This window comes from Lipotes vexillifer, unplaced genomic scaffold (assembly GCF_000442215.2).
Source record: "Lipotes vexillifer unplaced genomic scaffold, Lipotes_vexillifer_v1.1 scaffold954, whole genome shotgun sequence".
Taxonomy (NCBI): domain Eukaryota; kingdom Metazoa; phylum Chordata; class Mammalia; order Artiodactyla; family Lipotidae; genus Lipotes; species Lipotes vexillifer.
This window is the reverse complement of record NW_006780598.1, coordinates 241468-269045: the sequence shown is the minus strand read 5'-3', so window position 1 is coordinate 269045 and position 27578 is coordinate 241468. Positions and strand designations below refer to the sequence as shown.

Here is a 27578-nt window from a genome sequence, read left to right as displayed (position 1 = left end):
AGCACAGGTCACTGCCCCCACCCCTCTTCCGGGGAGCCTGTGCAGCCCGCCACTGCCAGGTTCCCGGGATCCAGGGACAATTTCTCAGGGAGAACACACGGCGGGCCTCAGGCTGGGGCAACGTCACGCCGACTTCTGCCGCCGCAGGACCGCTCCGCACTCCGTGCCCCTCCCTGCCCCCGGCCTGAGAGCGCCAGAGCCCCCGAGTCAGCGGCTCCTTTAACGCCGTCCTGTCTGAGCAAAAAGCAGACGCCCTCCAGCGACCTACACGCAGAGGCAGGGCCAAGTCGAAAGCTGAGCCCCTGTGAGCTGTGAGAACAAAGAAGAAAAAGGGAAATCTCTCCCAGCAGCCTCAGAAACAGCGGATTAAAGCTACACAATCAATTTGATGTACCCTGCCTCTGTGGAATACATGAATAGACAGCGAATCATCCCAAATTGAGGAGGCGGACTTCTAGAGCAAGATCTATGATTTTTTCCCCTTTTCCTCTTTTTGTGAATGTGTATGTGTATGCTTCTGTGTGAGATCTTGTCTGTATAGGTTTGCTTCCACCATTTGTCCCAGCGTTCTATCCGACCATTTTTTTTTTTAATTTTTTTCTTAATAATTAATTTTAATTTAAAGAACTCTGTTATACTTTACCTTCTTTCTATCTTTCCTTCCTTCCTTCCCTTTTTGAGACAACGAATCGTCCCAAATTGAGGAGGTGGACTTGGAGAGCAAGTTTTATGATTTTTTCCACTTTACCTCTTTTTGTGAGGGTATATGTGTATGCTTCTATGTAAGATTTTGTCTCTATAACTTTGCTTCCACCATTTGTCCTAAGGTTCTATCCTTCCCTTTTTTTTTTCCTCTAAATAATTATTTTTTTAATTCAATAACTTTATTATACTTTATTTTATTTTACTGTATCTTCTTTCTTTCTGTATTTTTTCCTTCCTTCCCTCATTCCTTCCTTCCTTCCCTCCTCCCTCCCTCCCTCCTTTCTTTCCTTCTTGCCTTCTTCCTTTCTTTTCTTCTTTCTTTCTTTCTTCCTTCCCTCCTTCCTTCCTTCCCTCCTCTCTTTCTTTCTTTCTTTCTTTCTTTCCTATTTCCTCCTACTTATACTAATTCTCTCTACTTTCTCTCCCTTTTATTCTGAGCCGAGTGGATGAAAGGCTCTTGCTGCTCCAGCCAGGAGTCAGGACTCTGCCTCTGAGGTGGGAGAGCCAACTTCAGAACACTCGTCAAGAAGAGACCTCCCAGCCCCACATAATATCAAACGGCGAAAATCTCCCAGAGATCTCCATCTCAACACCAGCACCCAGCTTCGCTCAACGACCAGCAAGCTACAGTGCTGGACAACCTATGCCAACCATATAGCAAAACAGGAACACAACCCCACCCACTAGCAGAGAGGCTGCCTAAAATCATAATAAGTCCACAGACACCCCAAAACACACCACCAGACGTGGACCTGCCCACTAGAGAGACAAGATCTAGCCTCATACACCACAACACAGCCACTAGTCCCCTCCACCAGGAAGCCTACACAACGCACTGAACCAACCTTAGCCACTGGAGACAGACATCAAAAACAACGGGAGCTACGAACTTGCAGCCTGCAAAAAGGTGAACCCAATCACAGTAAGATAAGCAAAATGAGAAGACAGAAAAACACACAGCAGATGAAGGAGCAGGATAAAAACCCACCAGACCTAACAAATGAAGAGGAAATAGGCAGTCTACCTGAAAAAGAGTTCAGAATAATGATAGTAAAGATGATCCAAAATCTTGGAAATAGAATGGACAAAATGCAAGAAGCAGTTAACAAGGACCTAGAAGAAATAAAGATGAAACAGACAATGATGAACAACACAATAAATGAAATGAAAAATACTCTAGATGGGATCAATAGCAGAATAAATGAGGCAGAAGAACGGATAAGTGACCTGGAAGATAAAATAGTGGAAATAACTACTGCAGAGCAGAATAAAGAAAAAAGAATGAAAAGAACTGAGGACAGTCTCAGAGACCTCTGGGACAACATTAAACGCACCAACATTCGAATTATAGGGGTTCCAGAAGAAGAAGAGAAAAAGAAAGGGACTGAGAAAATATTTGAAGAGATTATAGTTGAAAACTTCCCTAATATGGGAAAGGAAATCGTTAATCAAGTCCAGGAAGCACAGAGAGTCCCATACAGGATAAATTCAAGGAGAAATACGCCAAGACACATATTAATCAAACTGTCAAAAACTAAATACAAAGAAAGCATATTAAAAGCAGCAAGGGAAAAACAACAAATAACACACAAGGGAATCCCCATAAGGTTAACAGCTGATCTCTCAGCAGAAACTCTACAAGCCAGAAGGGAGTGGCAGGACATACTGAAAGTGATGAAGGAGAAAAACCTGCAACCAAGATTACTCTACCCAGCAAGGATCTCATTCAGATTTGATGGAGAAATTAAAACCTTTACAGACAAGCAAAAGCTGAGAGAGTTCAGCACCACCAAACCAGCTTTACAACAAATGCTAAAGGAACTTCTCTAGACAAAAACACAAGAGAAGGAAAAGTCCTATAATAACGAACCCAAAACAATTTAGAAAATGGGAATAGGAACATACATATCGATAATTACCTTAAATGTAAATGGACTAAATGCTCCCACCAAAAGACACAGATTGGCTGAATGGATACAAAAACAAGACCCATATATATGCTGTCTACAAGAGACCCACTTCAGACCTAGAGACACATACAGACTGAAAGTAAGGGGATGGAAAAAGATATTCCATGCAAATGGAAACCAAAAGAAAGCTGGAGTAGCAATTCTCATATCAGACAAAATAGACTTTAAAATAAGGACTATCAGAAGAGACAAAGAAGGACACTACATAATGATTAAGGGATCGATCCAAGAAGAAGATATAACAATTGTAAATATTTATGCACCCAACATAGGAGCACCTCAATACATAAGGCAAAAACTAGCAGCCATAAAAGGGGAAATCGACAGTAACACATTCATAGTAGGGGACTTCAACACCCCACTTTCACCAATGGACAGATCATCCAAAATGAAAATAAATAAGGAAACACAAGCTTTAAATGATACATTAAACAGGATGGACTTAATTGATATTTATAGGACACTCCATCCAAAAACAACAGAATACACATTTTTCTCAAGTGCTCATGGAACATTCTCCAGGATAGATCATATCTTGGGTCACAAATCAAGCCTTGGTAAATTTAAGAAAATTGAAATTATATCAAGTATCTTTTCCGACCACAACGCCATGAGATTAGATATCAATTATAGGAAAAGAGCAGTAAAAAATACAAACACATGGAGGCTAAACAATACACTACTTAGTAACGAAGTGATCACTGAAGAAATCAAAGAGGAAATTAAAAAATACCTAGAAACAAATGACAATGGAGATACAACGACCCAAAACCTATGGGATGCAGCAAAAGCAGTTCTAAGAGGGAAGTTTATAGCAATACAAGCCCACCTTAAGAAGCAGGAAACATCTCGAATAAACAACCTAACCTTGCACCTCAAGCAATTAGAGAAAGAAGAACAAAAAAACCCCAGAGTTAGCAGAAGGAAAGAAATCATAAAAATCAGATCAGAAATAAATGAAAAAGAAATGAAGGAAACAATAGCAAAGATCAATAAAACTAAAAGCTGGTTCTTTGAGAAGATTAACAAAATTGATAAACCATTAGCCAGACTCATCAAGAAAATAAGGGAGAAGACTCAAATCAATAGAATCAGAAATGAAAAAGGAGAAGTAACAACTGACACTGCAGAAATACAAAAAATCATGAGGGATTACTACAAGCAACTCTATGCCAATAAAATGGACAATCTGGAAGAAATGGACAAATTCTTAGAAATGCACAAACTGCCAAGACTGAATCAGGAAGAAATAGAAAATATGAACAGACCAATCACAAACACTGAAATTGAAACTGTGATTAAAAATCTTCCAACAAACAAAAGCCCAGGACCAGATGGCTTCACAGGCGAATTCTATCAAACATTTAGAGAAGAGCTAACACCTATTCTTCTCAAACTCTTCCAAAATATAGCAGAGGGAGGAACACTCCCAAACTCATTCTACGAGGCCACCATCACCTTGATACCAAAACCAGACAAGGATGTCACAAAGAAAGAAAACTACAGGCCAATATCACTGATGAACATAGATGCAAAAATCCTCAACAAAATACTAGCAAACAGAATCCAACAGCACATTAAAAGGATCATACACCATGATCAAGTGGGGTTTATTCCAGGAATGCAAGGATTCTTCAATATACGCAAATCTATCAATGTGATTAACCATATTAACAAATTGAAGGAGAAAAACCATATGATCATCTCAATAGATGCAGAGAAAGCTTTTGACAAAATTCAACACCCATTTATGATAAAAACCCTGCAGAAAGTAGGTGTAGAGGGAACTTTCCTCAATATAATAAAGGCCGTATATGACAAGCCCACAGCCAACATCATCCTCAATGGCGAAAAACTGAAAGCATTTCCACTAAGGTCAGGAACAAGACAAGGTTGCCCACTCTCACCACTCTTATTCAACATAGTTTTGGAAGTTTTAGCCACAGCAATCAGAGAAGAAAAGGAAATAAAAGGAATCCAAATCGGAAAAGAAGAAGTAAAGCTGTCACTGTTTGCAGATGACATGATACTATACATAGAGAATCCTAAAGATGCTACCAGAAAACTACTAGAGCTAATCAATGAATTTGGTAAAGTAGCAGGATACAAAATTAATGCACAGAAATCTCTGGCATTCCTATATACTAATGATGAAAAATCTGAAAGTGAAATCAAGAAAACACTCCCATTTACCATTGCAACAAAAAGAATAAAATATCTAGGAATAAACCTACCTAAGGAGACAAAAGACCTGTATGCAGAAAATTATAAGACACTGATGAAAGAAATTAAAGATGATACAAACAGATGGAGAGATATACCATGTTCTTGGATTGGAAGAATCAACATTGTGAAAATGACTCTACTTCCCAAAGCAATCTATAGATTCAATGCAATCCCTATCAAACTACCACTGGCATTTTTCACAGAACTAGAACAAAAAATTTCACAATTTGTATGGAAACACAAAAGACCCCGAATAGCCAAAGCAATCTTGAGAACAAAAAATGGAGCTGGAGGAATCAGGCTGCCTGACTTCAGACTATACTACAAAGCTACAGTAATCAAGACAGTATGGTACTGGCACAAAAACAGAAAGATAGATCAATGGAATAGGATAGAAAGCCCAGAGATAAACCCATGCACATATGGTCACCTTATCTTTGATAAAGGTGGCAGGAATATACAGTGGAGAAAGGACAGCCTCTTCAATAAGTGGTGCTGGGAAAATTGGATAGGTACATGTAAAAGTATGAGATTAGATCACTCCCTAACACCATACACAAAAATAAGCTCAAAATGGATTAAAGACCTAAATGTAAGGCCAGAAACTATCAAACTCTTAGAGGAAAACATAGGCAGAACACTCTATGACATAAATCACAGCAAGATCCTTCTTGACCCATCTCCTAGAGTAATGGAGATAAAAACAAAAATAAACAAATGGGACCTAATGAAACTTCAAAGCTTTTGCACAGCAAAGGAAACCATAAACAAGACCAAAAGACAGCCCTCAGAATGGGAGAAAATATTTGCAAATGAATCAACTGACAAAGGATTAATCTCTAAAATTTACAGGCAGCTCATGCAGCTCAATAACAAAAAAATAAACAACCCAATCCAAAAATGGGCAGAAGACCTAAATAGACATTTCTCCAAAGAAGATATACAGACTGCCAACAAACACATGAAAGAATGCTCAACATCATTAATCATTAGAGAAATGCAAATCAAAACTACAATGAGATATCATCTCACACCAGTCAGAATGGCCATCATCAAAAAATCTAGAAACAATAAATGCTGGAGAGGGTGTGGAGAAAAGGGAACACTCTTGCACTGCTGGTGGGAATGTGAATTGGTTCAGCCACTATGGAGAACAGTATGGAGGTTCCTTAAAAAACTACAAATAGAACTACCATATGACCCAGCAATCCCACTACTAGGTATATACCCTGAGGAAACCAGAATTCAGAAAGAGTCATGTACCAAAATGTTCATTGCAGCTCTATTTACAATAGCCCGGAGATGGAAACAACCTAAGTGCCCGCCGTCGGATGAATGGATAAAGAAGATGTGGCACATATATACAATGGAATATTACTCAGCCATAAAAAGAAACGAAATTGAGCTATTTGTAATGAGGTGGATAGATCTAGAGTCTGTCATACGGAGTGAAGTAAGTCAGAAAGAGAAGGACAAATACCGTATGCTAACACATATATATGGAATTTAAGAAAAAAAAATGTTATGAAGAACCTAGGGGTAAAACAGGAATAAAGACAGAGACCTACTGGAGAACAGACTTGAGGATATGGGGAGGGGGAAGGGTGAGGTGTGTTAGGGCGAGAGAGAGACATGGACATATATATACTAACAAACGTAAGGTAGATAGCCAGTGGGAAGCAGCCGCATGGCACAGGGAAACCGGCTCGGTTCTTTGTGGCTGTCTGGAGGGGTGGGATAGGGAGGGTGGGAGGGAGGGAGACAAAGAGGGAAGAGATATGGGAACATATATATATGTATAACTGACTCACTCTGTTATAAAGCAGAAACTAACACACCATTGTAAAGCAATTATACCCCAATAAAGATGTTAAAAAAAAAAAAATACCTAGAGACATATGACGGTGAAAACATGATGATCCAAAACCTATGAGATGTAGCAAAAGCAGTTCTAAGAGGGAAGTGTAGATCTATACAAGCCTACCTCAAAAAATAAGAAAAATCTCAGAGAAACAATCTAAACTTACACCTAAAGGAACTAGACAAAGAAGAACAAACAAAACCCAGAGTTAGCAGAAGGAAAGAAATCATAAAGATCAGCGCAGAAATAAATGAAATAGAAACAAAGAAAACAATAGCAAGAATCAGTAAAACTAAAAGCTGGTTCCTTGAGAAGATAAACAAAATTGATAAACCATTAGCCAGACATATCAAGAGAATGAGGGAGAGGACACAAATCAATAAAATTAGAAAAGAAAAAGGACAAGTTACAACAGACACCACAGAAATACAAACCATCCTGAGACTACTAAAAGCAACCCTTTGCAAATAAAATGGACAACCTGGAAGAAATGGACAAATTCTTAGAAAGGTATAACCTTCCAAGACTGAACCAGGAAAAAACAGAAAATATGAGCAGACCAATCACATATAACGAAATTGAAACTGTGATTAAAAATATTCCAAAAAACAGAACTCCAGGACCAGATGGCTTCACAGGTGAATTCTATCAAACATTTAGAAATGACATAACACACATCCTTCTCAAACACTTCCAAAAAATTATGAAGGAACACTTCCAAACTCATTCTATGAGGCAACCATCACCAAACATGATACCAAAACCAAACAAAGATACTACAAAAAAAGAAAATTACAGACCAATATCACTGATGAATACAGATGCAAAAATCCTTAATGAAATACTAGGAAACAGAATGAAACAAAACGTTAAAAGGATCATACACCATGATCAATTGGGATTTATCCCAGGGAGCAAGGATTCTTCAATATATGCAAATCAATCAATGTGATACACCATATTAACAAATTGAAGAAGAAAAACCATATAGTCATCTCAATAGATGCAGAAAAAGCTTTTGACAAAATTCAACACCGATTTATGATAAAAACTCTCCAGAAACTGGACATAGAGGGAACCTACCTCAACATAATAAAGGCCATATATGGCAAACCCACAGCAAATATCATTCTCAATGGTGAAAAACTGAAAGCATATCGTCTAAGATCAGGAACACGACAAGCATGTCCACTCGCACCACTATTATTCAACATAGTTTTCAAAGTCCTAGCCACGGCAATTAGAGAAGAAAAAGAAATAAAAGGAATCCAAATTGGAAAAGAAGAAGTAAAACTGTCACTGTTTGCCGATGACATGATACTATACACAGAGAATCCTAAAGATGCCACCAGAAAACTACTAGAGCTAATCAATAAATTTGGTAAAGTTGCAGGATACAAAATTAATACACAGAAATCTCTTGCATTTCTATACACTAACGATGAAAGATCAGAAAGAGAAATTAAAGAAACAATCCCATTTACCAGTGCAGCAAAAAGAATAAAATACCTAGGAATAAACCTACCTAGGGAGACAAAAGACCTGTATGCAGAAAAGTATAAGACACTGATGAAAGAAATTAAAGATGATACCAACAGATAGAGACATACCATGTTCTTGGATTGGAATAATCAAGCCTGTGAAAGTGACTATACTACCCATCGTAATCTACAGGTTCAATGCAATCCCTATCAAATTACCAATGGCATTTTTCTTAGAACTAGAAAAAAAATCTTAAAATTTGCATGCAGACTGAAAAGACCCCAAATAGCCAAAGCAGTCTTGTGGGAAAAAAAACAGAGCTGGAAGAATCAGAGTCCCTGACTTCAGACTATACTACAAAGCTACAAGTAATCAAGACAATATGGTACTGGCACAAAAACAGAAACATAGATAAATGGAAGAAGAAAGAATGCCCATAGATAAACCCATGCACCTGTGGTCAACTAATCTATGACAAAGGAGGCATGGATACACAATGGAGAAAGACAGTCTCTTCAATAAGTGGTGCTAGGAAAATTGGACAGTTACATGTAAAAGAATGAAATTAGACCCTAACACCATAAAAGCAGCAAGGGAAAAGCAACAAGTAACACAAAAATGAATCCCCATAAGGTTAACAGCTGATCTTTCAGCAGAAACTATCCAAGCCAGAAGGGAGTGGCAGGACATATTTAAAGTGATGAAGGAGAAAAAAGCTACAACCAAGATTACTCTACCCAGCAAGGATCTCATTCAGATTTGATTGAGAAATTAAAATCTTTACAGATAAGCAAAAGCCAAGAGAATTCTGAACCACCAAACCAGCTTTACAACAAATGCTAAAGGAACTTCTCTAGGCAGGAAACACAAGAGAAGGAAAAGATCTACAATAACCAACCCAAAACAATTAAGAACATGGTATTAGGAACATACATATCAATAATTACCTTAAATGTAAATGGATTAAATGCTCCAACCAAAAAACACAGACTAGCTGAATGGATACAAAAACAAGACCCGTATACATGCTGTCTACAAGAGACCCACGTCAGACATAGGGACACATACAGACTGAAAGTCGGGGGATGGAAAATGATATTCCATGCAAATGGACATCAACAGAAAGCTGGAGTAGCAATTCCCATATCAGACAAAAAAGACTTTAAAACAAAGATGATTACAAGAGACAAAGAAGGACACTACATAATGATCAAGGGATCAATCCAAGAAGATATAACAATTGTAAATATTTATGCACCCAACATAGGAGCACCTAAATACATAAGGCAACTATGAAAAGCTATAAAAGGGGAAATTGACAGTAACACAATCTTAGTAGGTGAATTTAACACCCCATTTCACCAATGGACAGATCATCCAAAGTGAAAATAAATAAGGAAACAAAAGCTTTAAATGATACATTAAACAAGATGGTCTTAAATGATATTTATAGGACATTCCATCCAAAAACAAGAGAATTCACATTCTTCTCAAGTGCTCATGGAACACTGCCCAGGATAGATCATATCTTGTGTCACAAATCAAGCCTTGGTAAATTTAAGAAAACTGAAATCATATCAAGTATCTTTTCAAACCTCAACACTATGAGAGTACATATCAGTTACAGGAAAAAATGTGTAAAAAAATACAAACACATGGAGACTAAACAATACACTACTAAATAACCAATAGATCACTGAAGAAATCAACGAGGACGTCAAAAACTACCGAGAAACAAGTGACAATGAACACATGATGACCCAAAACCTATGGGATGCAACAGAAGCAGTTCTAAGAAGTAAGTTTATAGCAATATATTCCTACCTCAAGAAAGAAGAAACAGCTCAAATAAATAACATAACCATACACCTAAAGCAATTAGAGAAAGAAGAACAAAAAAACCCAAACTTAGCAGAAGGAAAGAAATCATAAATATCAGCTCAGAAATAAATGAAAAAGAAATGAAGGAAATGATAGCAAAGATCAATAAAACTAAAAGCTGGCTCTTTGAGAAGATAAACAAAATTGATAAACCATTAGCCAGACTTATCAAGGAAAAAAGTGGAGAAAACTCAAATCAACAGAATTAGAAATGAATAAGGAGAAGTAACAACTGACAATGCAGAAAAACAAAGGATCATGAGAGATTACTGAAAGCAACTCTATGCCAATAAAATGGACGACCTGGAAGAAATGGACAAATTCTTAGAAATGCACAAACTTCCGAGACTGAACCAGGAAGAAATAGAAAATATGAACAGACCAAACACAAGCACTGAAACTGAAACTGATTTAAAATCTTCCAACAAACAAAAGCCCAGGACCAGATGGCTTCACAGGTGAATTCTATCAAATATTTAGAGAGGAGCTAAAATCTACCCTTCTCAAACTCTTCCAAAATACAGCAGAGGGAGGAACACTCCCATATTCATTCTACGAGGCCAACATTCTACGAGGCCACCATCACCTTGATACCAAAACCAGACAAGGATGTCACAAAGAAAGAAAACTACAGGCCAATATCACTGATGAACATAGATGCAAAAATCCTCAACAAAATACTAGCAAACAGAATCCAACAGCACATTAAAAGGATCATACACCATGATCAAGTGGGGTTTATTCCAGGAATGCAAGGATTCTTCAATATACGCAAATCTATCAATGTGATAAACCATATTAACAAATTGAAGGAGAAAAACCATATGATCATCCAACAGAGGCAGAGAAAGCTTTTGACAAAATTCAACACCCATTTATGATAAAAACACTGCAGAAAGTAGGCCTAGAGGGAACTTTCCTCAACATAATAAAGGCCATATATGACAAACCCACAGCCAACATCATCCTCAATGGTGAAAAACTGAAACCATTTCCACTAAGATCAGGAACAAGACAAGGTTGCCCACTCTCACCACTCTTATTCAACATAGTTTTGGAAGTTTTAGCCACAGCAATCAGAGAAGAAAAAGAAATAAAATAATCCAAATCAGAAAAGAAGAAGTAAAACTGTCACTGTTTGCAGATGACATGATACTACACATAGAGAATCCTAAAGGCTACCAGAAAACTACTGGAGCTAATCAATGAATTTGGTAAACTAGCAGGATACAAAATTAATGCACAGAAATCTCTTGCATTCCTATACACTAATGATGAAAAATCTGAAAGTGAAATTAAGAAAACACTCCCATTTACCATTGCAACAAAAAGAATAAAATATCTAGGAATAAACCTACTTAAAGAGACAAAAGTCCTGTATGCAGAAAATTATAAGACACTGATGAAAGAAATTAAAGATGATACAAATAGATGGAGAGATATACCATGTTCCTGGATTGGAAGAACCAACATTGTGAAAATGACTCTACTACCCATAGCAATCTACAGATTCCATACAATCCCTGTCAAACTACTAGTGGCATTTTTCACAGAACTACAGCAAAGAATTTCACAGTTTATATGGAAACACAAAAGACCCCGAATACCCAAAGCAATCTTGGGAAAGAAAAATGGAGCTGGAGGAACCAGGTTCCTGGACTTCAGACTATACTACAATGCTACAGTAATCAAAACAGTATGGTACTGGCACAAATACAGAAATATAGTTCAATGGAACAAGATAGAAAGCTCAGAGAAAAACCCACACACATATGGTCACCGTATCGTTGATAAAGGAGGCAACAATATACAGTGGAGAAAAGACAGTCTCTTCCATAAGTGGTGCTGTGAAAACTGGACAGCTACATGTAAAAGAATGAAATTAGAACACTCCCTAACACTATACATAAAAATAAACTCAAAATGGATTAAAGACCTAAATGTAAGGCCAGACGCTATAAAACTCTTAGAGGAAAACATAGGCAGAACAATCTATGATATAAATCACATCAAGATGCTTTTGACCCACCTCCTAGCGAAATGAAAATAAAAACAAAAATAAACAAATGGGACCTTAAGAAACTTAAAAGCTTTTGCACAGCAAAGGAAACCATAAACAAGACGAAAAGACAACCCTCAGAATGCGAGCACATTTTTGCAAATGAAGCAACTGACAAAGGATTAATCTCCAAAATTTGCAAGCAGCTCATACACCTCAATATCAAAAATCAAACAACCCAATCCAGAAATCGACAGAAGACCTAAACAGACATTTCTCCAAAGAAGATATACAGATTGCCAACAAACACATGAAAGAATGCTCAACATCAGTAATCATCAGAGAAATGCAAATCAAAACTACAATGAGATATCATCTCACACCGGTCAGAATGGCTATCATCAAAAAATCTACAAACAACAAATGCTGGAGAGGGTGTGGAGAAAAGAGAACCCTCTTGTACTATTGGTGGGAATGTAAATTGGTACAGCCAGTATGGAGAACAATATGGAGGTTACTTAAAAAACTAAAAGTAGAACTACCATACGACCCAGTAATCTCACTACTGGGCATATACGCTGAGAAAACCATAATCCCAAAAGAGTCATGTAACAAAATGTTCACTGCAGTTCTATTTACAATAGCCAGGACATGGAAGCAACCTAAGTGTCCATCGACAGATGAATGGATAAAGAAGATGTGGCACATATATACAATGGAATATTACTCAGCCATAAAAAGAAATGAAATTGAGTTATTTGTAGTGAGGTGGATTGACCTAGATTCTGTCATACAGAGTGAAGTAAGTCAGAAAGAGAAAAACAAATACTGTATACTAACACATATATATGGAATCTGAGGGAAAAAAATGGTCATGAAGAACCTAGGGGCAAGACAGGAATAGAGACACAGACCTACCAGAGAATGGACTTGAGGATATGGGGAGGAGAAAGGGCAAGCTGGGACAAAGTGAAAGAGTGGCATGGACATATGTACGCTACCAAATATAAATCAGATAGCTAGTGGGAAGCAGCCGCATAGCACAGGAAGATCAGCTCGGTCTTTGTGACCACCAAGAGGGGAGGGATAGGGAGAGTGGGAGGGAGGGACGCAAGAGGGAAGAGATATGGGGACATATGTATATGTATAACTGATTCACTGTGTTATAAAGCAGAAACTGACACATCATTGTAAAGCAATTATACTGCAATAAAGATATTTAAAAAAATGTACATTAGTAAGTGAAAGAAGCCAATATGGGGATTTCCCTGTGGTCCAGTGGTTAAGACTCCGTGCTTCCAATGCAGCGGACATGTGTTCAGTCCCTGGTCAGAGAACTAAGATCCCACATGCTGCGTGGTGCAGCCAAAAAGAAAATAAGGAAAAAAAAGACACCAATATGAAAAGGCTACACACTGTGATTCCAACTTTATGACATTCTGAAAAAGTTAAAACTATGGAGATTTTAAGAAGATTAATGGTTGCCAGGAGTTAGGGTGGAGGGAGGGATGCACAGGCAGAGCACATATGATTTTTAGGGCAGTGAAACTACTGTGTATGATACTATGATGGTGGATTCATGTCATTATATATTTGTCCAATGTGCAATACCAAGAATGAACCCTAATGTAAACTATAGACTTTGGGTAATAATCATGTGTCAATGTAGGTTCATCACTTGTAACAAATGTATCACTCTGAGGGGGAATGTTAATAATGGGAGAGGCTATGCACATGTGGAGACAGGGGGTAATGGGAAATATCTATACTTTTTTTTCAATTTTGCTGTGAATCCAAAACTGCTCTAAAGAAGTAAAGTACTGTACTAGGAAAAAAAAAAAAGATGTGGTATCTATATACAATGTACTACTACTCAGCCATAAAAACAATGAAAACTTGCCATTTGCAACAACATGGATGGATCTTGAGGGTATTATGCTAAGTGAAATACGTCAGATGGACAAACACCATATGATCTCACCCATGATATAAAAAACAAACAAACAATAAATAAAATAAACAAACTAAATAAAACAAAAACAAACCCATAGATACAGAGAACAGAGTAGTGGTTACCAGAGGGAAAGGGGCAGCGGGGAGGGAAGAAAGGGTAAAGGTGGTCAACTGTATGCTGATGAATGGATAGAAACTAAATTTTTGGTTGTGAGCATGCTGCAGCATATACAGAAGTAGAAATATAATGTTGTACACATGAAACTTATGTTATAAACCAATGTTACCTCCACAAAAATTAAATCTTAAAAACTACACAAAAATAAAACAACTAAATAAATAAAGGAAAGAAAAAAGATTATATTTACTTTGAAGGTTTTTGTCATAGCCACCAAATACTGTGTATGTTAATCTACTATGGTGCAACTTTCAATGCTTTGCTCACTGTGTGGTACATGGTAGGTGATCAATAGATGTTTGCTGAATGAATGTTGAACAGATTTCTAGAAAACCAGAATAATCAGTGAACTGGGGTGGGGGTTTCTGGTGAATTTAATTTTCTACATTTCTGGAGGCTATCCTGAAAATCTATAGATTTTCTTTCCTACAGGAAAGAATCTAGCATGAAACCTGGCATATAGCATGCTCTCAATAAACAGCAATTCCTTTAAAAAAAAATCATGAACCTAGCTTCTAGTCCTATACTTTGGTATTAAATAGCTGTGCCTTATCTGTAAAAATGACAATAATGTTAGTGCCTAAAAGCAAAGGACTTGAACTAATCTGATGACACAGATTACAGAATTGGAAGCAATGATACTGAGGAAGGATTTACATGCAGAAAGCTACTAGGGTGTTATCCATCTGCTAGCAATAAGGAAGTCATTTTCTTATTTGTTATTCTTTCAACAAATATTCATTGAGCACCTACTCCATGGCTGGCTCTATACGAGGAGCAGGGAGACACTGAGCTAATTATAACATTTATTTATTTTGTAGGTACTCTTGAGATTATATATATATATATATATATATATATAATGTATATATTATATACACACACATATATATATAATCTTAATCATCAAAACAACCATACGAGTTGGTACTATCATTATTCCTATTGCACAGATGAAGAAACTGTAGCTCAGAGAGTTTAAATGATCTATCCAAGATAACACAGCTAACAGAGCTGAGATACAAACCCCAATCTAACTCCATAACTTAGGCTCCTAACCACTGTGCACTACATGTTGCTGCTTCAGTACAGAGATGCAAGGGAGCACCATATGCACAGTGAATGTGTATTTATGATAGGATATTCTGGAAGTGTCCTGGACATGAGAGGAAAAACTGTCTCCTATTCCTCCAACCTTGGGAAACTCAGCTGGAGAACTGAGGTCCAATCAACAGTGCTTAGACTGCCTGAAGATAATTATTGAAATAACAAAGAATGAGGCGGTATGGTGTGATGGCTAAGAGCTTAGGACTGGTGTTAGGCCACCTGAGATAGAAACCTAATTTCTTCACCAGAAAAAGAGAAGAATGTTCGATCCCATACTACAGATACCTAGATACAGCTTGTGTGAGTGCTGCTTAAACATGTCACATACAGAGGGCATTTTCACAATGACATGAAAGTCAGAGATCTTTGTTTAATCAAGTGCCAATTCTGAAGTAATTTCTATCTAATGTAGCTATTACAAATGATAGTTACTTTAATGTATTCTCTGTGCTGATTATACTACATGCCATGATTATTGACATTGGCCTCATGAAGAATTAAGCAGATGGTACTTACCCACCACAGTCCCACAGGTTCAATACCAGGTTTCCCAGAAATCGAACATGAGAATGTTCTACATCAACTGGAAGACAAACATGACAAATCTAGTAATTGTAGCATGCAAGATGAAACAAAATAAGCAACATGCTAACCCATGGAATTTAGAAGGACCAAAGTGGAGTGAAATGCTCAAAGCTACAACAAGAAGGTGACTTTCAGCTTAGTGGTGTGGTTTAGTGGCAAGGTGGGCACCTAAACTACCCTGAGCTACAGAACTGGCTCTCACATAAGTCGTTTTACTTTTTAGTTGTTTTAGTGCTTAGAGCAGAAAAAATCTCCAATTATAATACTGTTAAAATTTCAACATGTAAGACAGAGACATATACCATTTAATAGCTCTTTTCTGACCCATAAACACCCTCCACAAAAAATTTAAAAATTAAAAAAAGACAACAAAAACCAAATACAAAACAAACATAAAACATAACCAAACTTGCTCCCTCTGTTGATTTCCTATTTTGGTTAATGACCCTACCATTTTCCCATTTTGAGGGGGTCATTTTTTTTTTTTTTCTTGCGTTATGCGGGCCTCTCACTGTTGCGGCCTCTCCCATTTGCGGAGCACAGGCTCCGGACGCGCAGGCCCAGCGGCCACGGCTCACGGGCCCAGCCGCTCCGCGGCACGTGGGATCCTCCCGAAACGGGGCACGAACCCGCGTCTCCCGCATCGGCAGGCGGACCCTCAAGCACTGCGCCACCAGGGAAGCCCGAGGGGGTCATTTTTGACTCCTCTTTCCACATTCAATTCATTGCTATTCCTTTGCAATCTCTCTTAATTCCACTCTTTGTTTTACAACCTGCTACTAACATTAAGGAAGGCCCTTACCTTCTCAAGCCTATACAACTACAGTAGCTCCCTAATTACCTCCCACCAGGAAGCCTTACTCACTTTACTTCATCCTATAGGCTACTGCAAGATTCATCTTCTTAACACTACTTTGAACATGTCACTCCCCATTCAAAAAACTTTCAATGGCTCCTCCATACCTACACGTGGGGCATTCAAGGTCCTTCAGAATTTGGCTTCCAATCTACCTTTATGTTCCCCAATGATTCACATTAACGAAGACTTTCGCTCCAGTCCAATTTGGTTTATTCATAGTCCTCCCAAACCCCTCTACCACCCCAACCTCCAACATACCTTACATCAGGGGTCGCAAACTTGCTAATAGGAGCCAGGCCGGTAAACGTACAAGAGTGAAGATGATCATGTATGGAGAGTAAATATCCACCCAAGGGGACGATGGAGTGGGTAGCAGTTACACAGCTCTAGTTCATTTGCCATGTAGGAACGTGGGCTCAGGATTACCAGATCTTTAAATTTTTCAATAGTAGTAGGAAATCCAGATTTTTTATGGAAACTTTTACATATTGATAATTAATTCCAATTTTTCTAAAACATTACACAGGCCAAACAAAACACATCTACAGGCCTTATCCAGCATACGGGCTGCCTGTTTGCGACCTCTGCCTTACACCTCCCTCCCCACCCTTTACTTTGCCTACTGTGTCCATCTGCCTAGAAAGTCCTCCCCACCTTTCTTCCAAAGTTAGATTCATCTTCTATGACCCAGCTTAAATCCCACCTCCTCTAAAAGCCCTACCTTGGCCACCCCCACTTACCATCATCACTCCCTCTGAATTCATTTAAACATTTATTAAGCATCTACTCTCTGCCAGGCACTAAAAATCACAAGGAACAATAATGAAAATTCTTATCCTGGACATTTCTCAAAGTCTAGCAATTATCATCTTTACAATTTATGTAACAGTTAAACATCACACAGTGGTGTTCCTTCTATGACTACCTTGAAGCTGTTGCTTAAATTGACTACTATCTAACTTCTGTGCAATTTTATCTTCTCATAAACTAGATCATAAGCAGCAAAGCATTACTTAAAAAAAAACATGGACATTGGAGTCAAACAGCTCTTAGTTCAAATATCAGCTCTACCTCTCTGTGTGACCTTGGGTAAGTCACTTAACCTCTGAGTATTAGTTTCCTCTTCTGTTAAAAAAAAGGTGGGAGGCATACTATTGACCTCACATTACTGAGGATTACAGGAATTATCATACATCAAGTGCCTGGCACGTAGTAGGTGCTCAAACTACTTCCCTTCTCCCCTTTACTTCCCCCTCCTTGGAAAAGGAATCATATCTTACATGTCTTTGTATTTCCAACAGAGTCTACGAGAGAGTAGGTGCTCAAACTGCTATTAATTTGAAGACTATGTAAACGGTCTAGTACTAAAAAAAAATGGAAAGAAGTGCTACTGAGAAAGGGAAAGACAATAATAAAAGAAGTGACAGGATTCAGCGACTGTTTAGATATGGAGCACATGGGATAGAAATCTGGTTTCTACTCCCATATCATAGAAATTGCTCTCATCAAGTGACCAATGGCCCCATTACCAAATCCAATGGACTTTTTAGTCCTTGTCTTACTTTCTGCAGCATGACACTGTTGACTACTCTCTTCTCAAAAAATTCTCTTCTCCTGGCCTCTGAGAGCATTACCTATAACCTCTCTGGCAGGTCCTCTTTCACAGGCTCCTATTCTTCTTTCTGTCCCTTAAATGCCGGAGTTCTTCAGGATTCCATCTTTGGCCACCTACTCTTCTCTCTTTGTATTCTTTCCGCCAGGCAAGCTAATCAATTCATATAATCTTATTTACCATTTGGATACTGATAATCCATAAACATGTATCTATAATACAGATTTCTCTCTTCCCTTTCTGAATCATATACTGGACATCTTTACTTGCATAAACCACAAGTATCCCAAACTCAGTGTATCCAAATATAACTCATCATCTGCCCATTCTTCCCACAAAATCTATTCCTTTTTCAGTCCTCCTTAACTCAGTGAATTTAACCAGATGCCTAAGCCAAACACTAAGTTTCATCCTTGATTCCACTCTTCCCCCCATCATTCCCCCCAAACCTACCAGCAAGTCATATTGACTCTACCTTTTAAATATCCCAAATCCATTTACTTCTCACCATATCCACTATTACCACCCTAACCCAAGTTAAGCCCCTATATTCTCTTACCTGGTCTACTAAAAACAGTTCCCTAATCTGTCAATCGGTTTCTTCCCTTGCCTCCCTCCAATCTATCCTCTATATTACAGGTATAATGATCTCTCCACAGTGCAGATTTCATTTCATTCTTCTTTAAAAAGAAAAAAAATAACATGTTTCTGTCTATATATTACTGTATATACCCAGAAAACATAAGGCCAAAAGGATAACCTCAAATTACTAATGGTGGTTGTCCCTAGGAAGTAGGCCTGAGAATGAGGGACAGAGTAGACTTTCTACAATTCTGCAGTGTTTGAATCTTTCACAAGTATTACTTTTCTAATTAAAATTGAAAATTAAAAATATTGAAATCTGACCATATTACTTTTCTGTTTGAAACTCTCTAAGGGTTGCCTTCTACCCTCAGTTTAAACAACCTGACTTGGCTTACAGGGCATTTTATGATCTAACCCCCAATTTCTGCCTCCCTCTTTAGTCTCGGGTCTCCTATAGGGCCCTCTGGCTCTCATAATCTTCCTGTCCTGCTATCACAACAGCAACTGAAAAGAAGCAAGAACAGAGCTTTGGGAAATCACATACACTTATGGGGCAGAAAGAAGAAAATATTTATTTTTTTAAAAGGAAGGGATGGTTAAAGATAAAGGAATAAAACCAGGGTAATAAAGCATTAAATAAAAGCCAAGGGATCAGAGAATTTTGAGAAGGCAGGAAATCTTGGAGCCGTCAACAGTGTTTGAGACTAAAATGCTTCATAATCACATTTTTATCGACAAGTTTACTATTCCAACAAACACATTTTAACAGCCCCCTGATAAATGAATACCACCATTCTGTATCCTTACTTCAAATTTCAAAACACAGTACACTCTAAGTTTAACAAAATGAACCTGGACTTTTTTCAGCATTGACAAACTAGAGAAACACTAAAACCTTCAAAGTGATATAATATTTTAGAATAAGTACTCTTTCACTACTTTTAAAGAAAATCAGCAACTTCACAAAAATAGTAAGTAAAAATCAATACACTATATGTATTTTTAATTAGTCTATAAGTTTAGCAAGTAGAACCAAGACCTTTCTTCAGCAATGACAGACTAGCTAGTGATACACTAAAGCATCAGGCCAACATAATATTTTGAAGTATACTTTTATCACCTTTAAGAAATACAGCACTTACTAACAAAGTATTATTGATAAAGGTCCCACTTGAGATATTCTTAAGGTCAAGAGCCTTGTCCCATCCACAGGAGGCTCCAGAAAAACACTTGTTAAAACAAATGGCCTGCTTCATGTATAGGATTCACATAATTTGCAACATTCTGTTTATAACTTTTTAACAAATCTGCTAGATTATTTCAAAACTACTAAATAGCTTGACTAGCTCTGAAATTTGGGTTTTAAGACTATTCACCAGACTTAGGTAGTCAATCAACTGTGCTGATTAGCTAAAAACAAAAATATTAATTGGACTAGAAAAAAGTACATCAATGAAATGTGCAGAATTTAAAACATAAACAGAAAGAAGTCTGCCAGGAATTGTGGCTGTAGAACATTGAATAAAGCAGGAGCATAGATTGACATTCTAGCTCTAACACTTATGAGTTGCGTGATCTTAACTTCTAAGTCATACTTTCTTCACCTATTAAAATGAAGTTAATATGAGAACTAAAGTAAATAAAACACCATACAATAAACATTAGCTTCCTCTGATCTACTGAAACCATGTGATTATTAGGTCTAGGTATTAAACTTGGAAAAATAGAAAAAAAATAAAATCCACAACAGGGAGAAGTTTGGGCAGGTACTTTCTAGAAGGAAGTCTCTTGAGGCACAACAGGCCATAGGACCCTGTCCTGACCAAAAGTTTTGATAAATGACTTAGATGAAAACTAGATGAGATGCTTATCAAGTTTACAAACTGCACAAAGCTAGGAAGGAGAGCTAACATATCAAATGAGAGAATAAGTAGCTAAAATGAAAATAGGATCCAACCCCTTTTCTATGGATAAGGAAACTGAGTCCTAGTGAGATAGTAACTTGTTCTGGAATTAAGTTAACCTTTCATGGGCTAAAACAATCAAAACTGAATAATTTAATAGAGATAAGCATTTATTCTTAGGTTCAAAATATTAACTTCACAAGAATCAGGAGGATATATTGTTTTAATAAAAATATATGTGAAAAGGAATTTTCTTTTTTTTAGTATGACTCAGTATGATGAAGGCTGCTCCACAGGAGAGTAGGGGCTAGACCGTGCTAACAGTAGTGTGATGCCTATAGAACAAGAGATGTAACAGTCTTACTCTGCTCTGATTAGACCACATCTTCATTTAAGTCTCATCACTAAAAAAATATAGACATATTCTAACAAGTCCTTTAAAATGCTTCAAAATGATGTCAAACGAGGAATAGATTAAGGACCTGGAGATATTTAACTTAAGGAAGATAAGATTTTGGAGGCAAGGAATGGCTAGGATAGATTGAGACATTAATCATACTAAAATATTTGCAGAGGCTCAAGAGAACAGAAAGGGTACCAGCTAACAAAAATAAATGGAAATAGATTCAGGGCTCTAAGAAATAACTTTCTAATCATTAAAGCTTCCCTAATTATGAGAGTCTATTCTACACTCCAAGCACGTTAAGAACAGAAATGAGGTTCCCTTCTCTTTTGTATCCTAGGTTCTGGAACATAGGGTGTTTTAAAAATGTATGTTGTTCTTGAAACCAGAGATACCTTATGAAGTAGTGGGTGGCTTGTCCCTAAAAGTGTCCAAGATGCTAGCAACCCAGATCAGGAAAATTTGAAAGCCAGGTAGAGCAATGGTTTTTGTCACCTAGAGGCCAAGGACCAAGGAAGAATCCAGAAATCCTTAGGTGCTACAAAATGAAAAGGCGTTATAGCCTAAAGACAGAAAGGGTCTCCCAGGAGCATAGATCCACTGAACTGGCAGCCATGGCAGCCCAGCTAGCCTATACTAAGAAACCAGATTTAACATTCAAACCATAAAGGGCAAGGAAACATTTCTCAAGTCAAAGCTGTAACTCCAAAGAAAACATCTGTATGTATCCAGGAAGAGAAGTAGCAGAGTACAGATCTGGGTAACCTCCCTCTGACAGCCTCCCAAACCCAATAATTTACCTTTTAATGAAGACTAGGACTACTGCTTTATAAAATCTTAGATTTTAATGTTATGCTTGTTAATGCCTATAAATTAATTTCTGTTTATATAATAACTTAAAAACAAACACCCTCCCCCTCCTAAAACGTGAACAAACAAAAGGACCCCTATGCTTGTTGAGAAAGAGCAGGATAAAAACGAAGCTGGACAAGGTAAGCAACCTAGAAAGGAAAGAACCTCCCCAAGAGAGCAAGCAGTAGTAACCAGAATTAGGTTACATCCTTCTGAGAAGGAATGAAAAAAAAGGAAACATGCTCAAAAACAAATCTGTCAATCTCTGCATCCCCAAGTTACTGCAACCAAGTGTGTTATGCGAATTATTAAGATCACCTGACTTTACAATAAGATAAAACATCTTACTTGTTGCACCAAGGCGACGTGTGTCTCTTGCAATATAATTTGCAAAGATAATAGACCTCATGCTGGTCTTACCAGACCCACTTTTACCCATCAACAGCACCTAAGGACAAAATGGGAAAAAAGAAAGGAAGGAAGTCAGCGATCAAGAGCAAATCAAGTCTAAAGGGATCTATTTCTCTCTTGCACTTGATGTTTCACTGAAGTTACAGTACTAATAACATAGAGTCGACACTTGTAACTGACTAGTTCTCTGACCAGTGGTGAATGCAGAGGTACTGAGAATTCCAGAGGCCAGCCACTTGCCTGTCATGAGTCACACATTCTCTTGGTGATAGAATCACAGTGAATTTATTATGCTATTAATATATACTATCATGCATTCAGTACTATGTTAGCAAAATATCAACTTGAGAGGAACTCTCATAATGTAATGTTTTATGCACTGAGCTATCTGGCAGAGTATTTCAGTATAACTGAAAGTTCTTTCTCCTCCTCAGGATCAACCTGACCACCTCTGCCCTTAATTTCATCCCTTTTACTTACCTTCATGATTTTGTTCCATTAATTACTCTTTTATTTTCAAGAGCGTCCCATTGCCTACAGGATCAAGTCTTTAAACTACATATAAGACCTTCCTTGATCTGGCTTATCTACTCCTCTGCCCTCATCTTCTGACGCTCCTAGCCTGGAACTTGTTGAGTCCAGCCATACTGAACTGAACTGCTTGTAGTCCCTTTGATTGCTCCAGGTCTTTTTTTTCATGCTGAACTCTCTGCCAGTAACTTTCCACTCCCTTTTCTTCCTTCAGCTAAGCTCCACTTACCCTTCAAGTCTTGGTTCAGTAATCATCTCAAGAACTTCTCTGATCCCAATGCCCTAGGCTGGCTTAGATGTATTTCACCTCTGTCTTCCCATGACACTCTTATGACACTGCTAAGACCATAATGCACTGCAGTTATCCAATTTGTTTTTTGGTCTCTCACAAGACTCTGTGTGCCTGAATGGAAGGGAAAAGCCCCTTTGAGTTTCCAGTGCCTAACATATAACAGATGCTGAAAATATGTTCATCAAAAGAATGAGCAAGCTATCAAAACAAAGATATAAAACAAGCAATTTTTTAATAATGGAAAGGGTGAAGGTAAACACCTTCTTGTCAATGACAGCATTTAATGAAGACAGAAAAAACACCTATCAAAGATGCTGTAGATTCTTGCACTAGGGGGGAAATTGGGTGAGGTAACTTTTAAGAGTCTTTTCTAACTCAAAATTTATGAAATATAATTCCAATTACCTTGATTTTCAAATGAGAGGATACATGTTCTATCTTCAATTCCAAGATATTTTATAAAAATTTCTAATTACAAATATAGGGAGTATTAATAAAAGGGTACTGCACTCAGGCTTAATCTATTTAGCTAGATAACTTTATCTCACTAAGGAAACATTACTGAGGAGATAGTCTAAAGTTGTTAGAGAAACGTTTTGCTTTTATTCTTTATCATTTACAAATTTCTGGTATTTTTAGGCATCCTTGTTGATAGCAACTTTAGACCGGCTCATCAAGAACATTTCCTTAGCAAACTGAAGTTATGTAACTGACTTATTAGATAAAGTTAAGGCTAAATACAGTGTATTTCTTTTTTTTTGTTAATTGAAGTATAGTTGATTACCAATATTGTGTTAGTTTCAGGTGTACAGCACAGTGATTCATTCTTTTTGCAGATTATATTCCATTATAGGTTATTACAAGATATTGGGTATAATTGCCTGTGCTATACAGTAAATCTTTGTTGCTTATGTATTTTGTGTATAGTAGTTTGTGTCTGTTACTCTCATACCTCTAAGTTGTCTCTCTCCCCTTTGTAACCACTAGTTTGTTTTCTGTCTGTGAGTCTGTTTCTATTGTGTATATAGATTCATTTGTATTATGTTTTAGATTCCATATATAAGTGATATCATATAGCATTTGTCTTTCTCTGACTTATTTGACTAAACATAATATTCTCTAGGTCCATCCATATTGCTGCAAATGGCAATATTTCATTCTTTTTTATGAGCTTTTGTTGTTTAAGAAATCTTACTTTAATAGCTTATGCAAGACTTATCAAGGCTGACTGTATTAAGTACTAATCTAAGTGTTCTACCTGCATTTGCTTGTTTAAAACTTTCATAATAATTCTATGAGACAGGTAATCTTATTATCACCATTTTATAAATGGAGAAACTGAAAGCCCAGAAGATTCAGAAACTTACTCTAGAACTGTGCCCTTATCGATTCTTCTTAAACCCCAAGGTGAGGCACAGTACCATAAGAGCACAAGGGAAGGAGTGTTCAATTCCATTTGTAGAACTCACATGAAACCTAATAGTGATAACATTTGAGTTGGGTTCAACATAAATGTGCAAGCAGAGGCCTGTGTAGTGTGTGTGTATGGCTTGCACAAAATGCAAATTAATTTGTAAACTTGGAGAAAAACAGATTCTGCATGGCTATGATAGGGTACAAAGGTGTGGCTGATGGTTTAGTCAGGAATAGATTTTTAAAGGGCATTCTATGAGATGAAATCTTTTGGATTGTATTCTACGGGCTTCAGGAAGTTACAAAAAGTTCTTAAGTATGTGAATGACGTACTTAGATTTCTATATTAGAAAAATTAAATCTGATAACAAAGAAGGGGACAAGAGTCAGGGAGAACATGTAGAAGGTTCCTACAACAGTCAGGGAAAGATGGCAGATATGACCACAAATATGCTTCCTGAACAGTACCTTCTTACCTTAACCTTCATGTTTTTGATGTACCTAACATGTCTTACCTTTTTCTTCATGGCTGTATTTGGTAGCACCCACCTGCAGATATAAACCAAAAGACAGAGTTTCCATAATCCAGTTGCCTTAGAAATTGGAATTAACGTAGAGGTGCAAAAGAGCACATTTAGTACAACAGCTGAGTACAGCTGTGTGGGGGACCTCAGGTAGAGGCCCTCATTTTCCTAAATTATAAAACTGGGTTTATGCTTCCTCTCCCCTAATTATGTGCTCAGGAAATAGCTACTAGGAAGATTTATTTAGGAATATAAATGAGCCATTAAAATTCAAGATGCAATTTTTTATCACCTTAAAAAATTTATCAAAGCAATATTTACAAATGCTTTAATAAATCAAACAATATTGTCATATTTGAATATCCTGTTTTTCAAAGTCAGCATATTCCTAAAAATCTTAAGTCCTTCAGCTGCCCTTCCAAGTCATATTTCACTCATCACAGGCACAAAGTATATAAATTCTCAAATTCAGGTATAAACTGTCACAGAAAGCACTCTCGAGCCACTGATCTCTGCCCAGGAAAAGCCAACCCTCTTCCTAGTCTTATCGTCAACATGATGACATAAAATCTCCTTTATTAACAATTCAAAGCAATTCAGAACTGCCTCCTCAATTAGAACACTTGCCCCTCCCCGGAGTGATATCAGGCCTGTCCTAAGGACTGTTTCTCCCCAGTTAGCAACCAGACCTCTTACTAGTTTATCCAATCACCAAAAGCAACCTTACTGGTAAATCGAAAGAATTTATCATAGGTGGGGTATTCTAATTCACAATACTCTCTTCAGTTAGAACGTCCCCCCTGCCCCCTCCCTTCCAGGTTTGACTTAATACCCTTCACCCACCCAAGCGATCCTTCCGGTTCCCCTATGGGAGGATCCATTCTTGTCCCCAGATTCTCTTTCTCCATCTTTTTCTCAGAGCCAGATTCTTCCATTGTGCAACAAGTCCTTTCCAGTCCCTTCTAAATCCGCAGTACTCTCTCTGTGTTTTTTTTTTTTTTCCTGTTCACCCCCTCAGCCGCCTATTCTCCTTGCCTGTGGCCCTTAGGCCTGCTCTAGTCTTGCCTCCACCTTTGTCCACTGGGGGGCTGCTTTCCCCACCGTTACCTTTACCGCCTCGAACTTGGCCTCAAGGCACCACCGAGCTGGCCAGCTCAACGGCTAAGTGATTCGGTGATGCAAAGGAAGAGATGGAAGATGAGAAGGAAAGAGGGAAGGGTGGGGGGTTCGTTTCGAGTTTGGGCCTCAGGCCCCAAGGTCTCGAAACCCAAAGGGGACTTCACCCGAAAAGAGGTGGGGACGAGGAAGGCGGAGGTGGCATAAAGAACAGACCCGTGCCGTAGGCACTAAGCGATGAATGCCTCGGTCGGCTCGTTTTTCCCGAGCCTGGCCGCTCGGGAGAGTCCGCCGGAGGTTGCGGTGGCTACGACCTAACCACCCACCCTTCACGAGCGCAGGTACCTCACCGCAGCCACCCTACTGCAGGCCAGGGTCACGTGGACACCTGCCGTAAACCCGGAGCTTGTCACGTGACTGCCGCTTCCCTAGGGGCGGGTGGGCTGAGAAGAGTACCATAGAGATTGCACGGAGAAAGAGCGCCGCCTGTCGCCGTCACGTGGCCCGGGCTCTTAGAAAGCCACAGGCTTGGTAGGGCGCTGCCAGCTTGAAGGGGCATTCATTGTAGGCCACCTGGCGCCACGCCCCGCCTGCCGCGGGGAATTAAAGGAGCCGGTTGCAATTTTAGTGCCTCAAAGCTGGCCTTTTTTTTTTTTTTTTTTTTTCTCCTAACTCCTATTTCATTCACCCTTAACGTTTTACAGTGGGGAAAGCCTAGCATTGTCTCTTTTTCTCCCTGTTTTTTAAATCTTTGTTTCCCTGTTTTTGTTATTAGCCCCGTCCTTGTAACTGGGCTTGTAATTAAATGAGTTAATACATCCAAAGTGATTACAACTGTGTCTTTCACTTAGTGCTCAATAAAAGTAATGATTGCTGGAATCAGGGATTCATCAGGAAATTTGGGACTTACTTATCTCCCCACTTTAAAACTGAAAGGGAAATGAATTATCATACACCATAGTAAAAGTCAATAGACAAAATCTAGAGTTGATGATTGAAGGACTACTGGTAGGCATATACATACTGTATTTAGATACAGAGACTACAAGAAAAAACGGCTGAAGTAGTTTAAAGGGGTTGCTTCTGGAGAGGGGCAGGAGATAGGAAGTGAGGGGACTGTTGCTTTCCA

General features: G+C 38.1%; 1 protein-coding gene across 2 annotated transcripts in view; it reads right to left on the bottom strand.

Annotated features, from left to right (window-relative positions):
* Nucleotides 1-26327, bottom strand: part of RRAGB (Ras related GTP binding B) — a 58336-nt gene extending 32009 nt beyond the window's left edge. The window contains exons 1-5 of one of the 2 annotated variants that reach the window (XM_007453728.1): nt 26177-26327; nt 25325-25358; nt 22511-22610; nt 18087-18170; nt 15879-15945 (exon numbers count right to left, since the gene is read on the bottom strand). In XM_007453728.1, coding sequence (XP_007453790.1) covers nt 15879-15945; nt 18087-18170; nt 22511-22610; nt 25325-25358; nt 26177-26268 — 377 coding nt within the window. In that variant the 5' untranslated portion in view covers nt 26269-26327. The remainder of the gene's footprint in view (nt 1-15878; nt 15946-18086; nt 18171-22510; nt 22611-25324; nt 25359-26176) is intronic. The other variant, XM_007453729.1, reaches the window with a different exon arrangement.
* Between the last annotated feature and the right edge of the window lie 1251 nt (nt 26328-27578).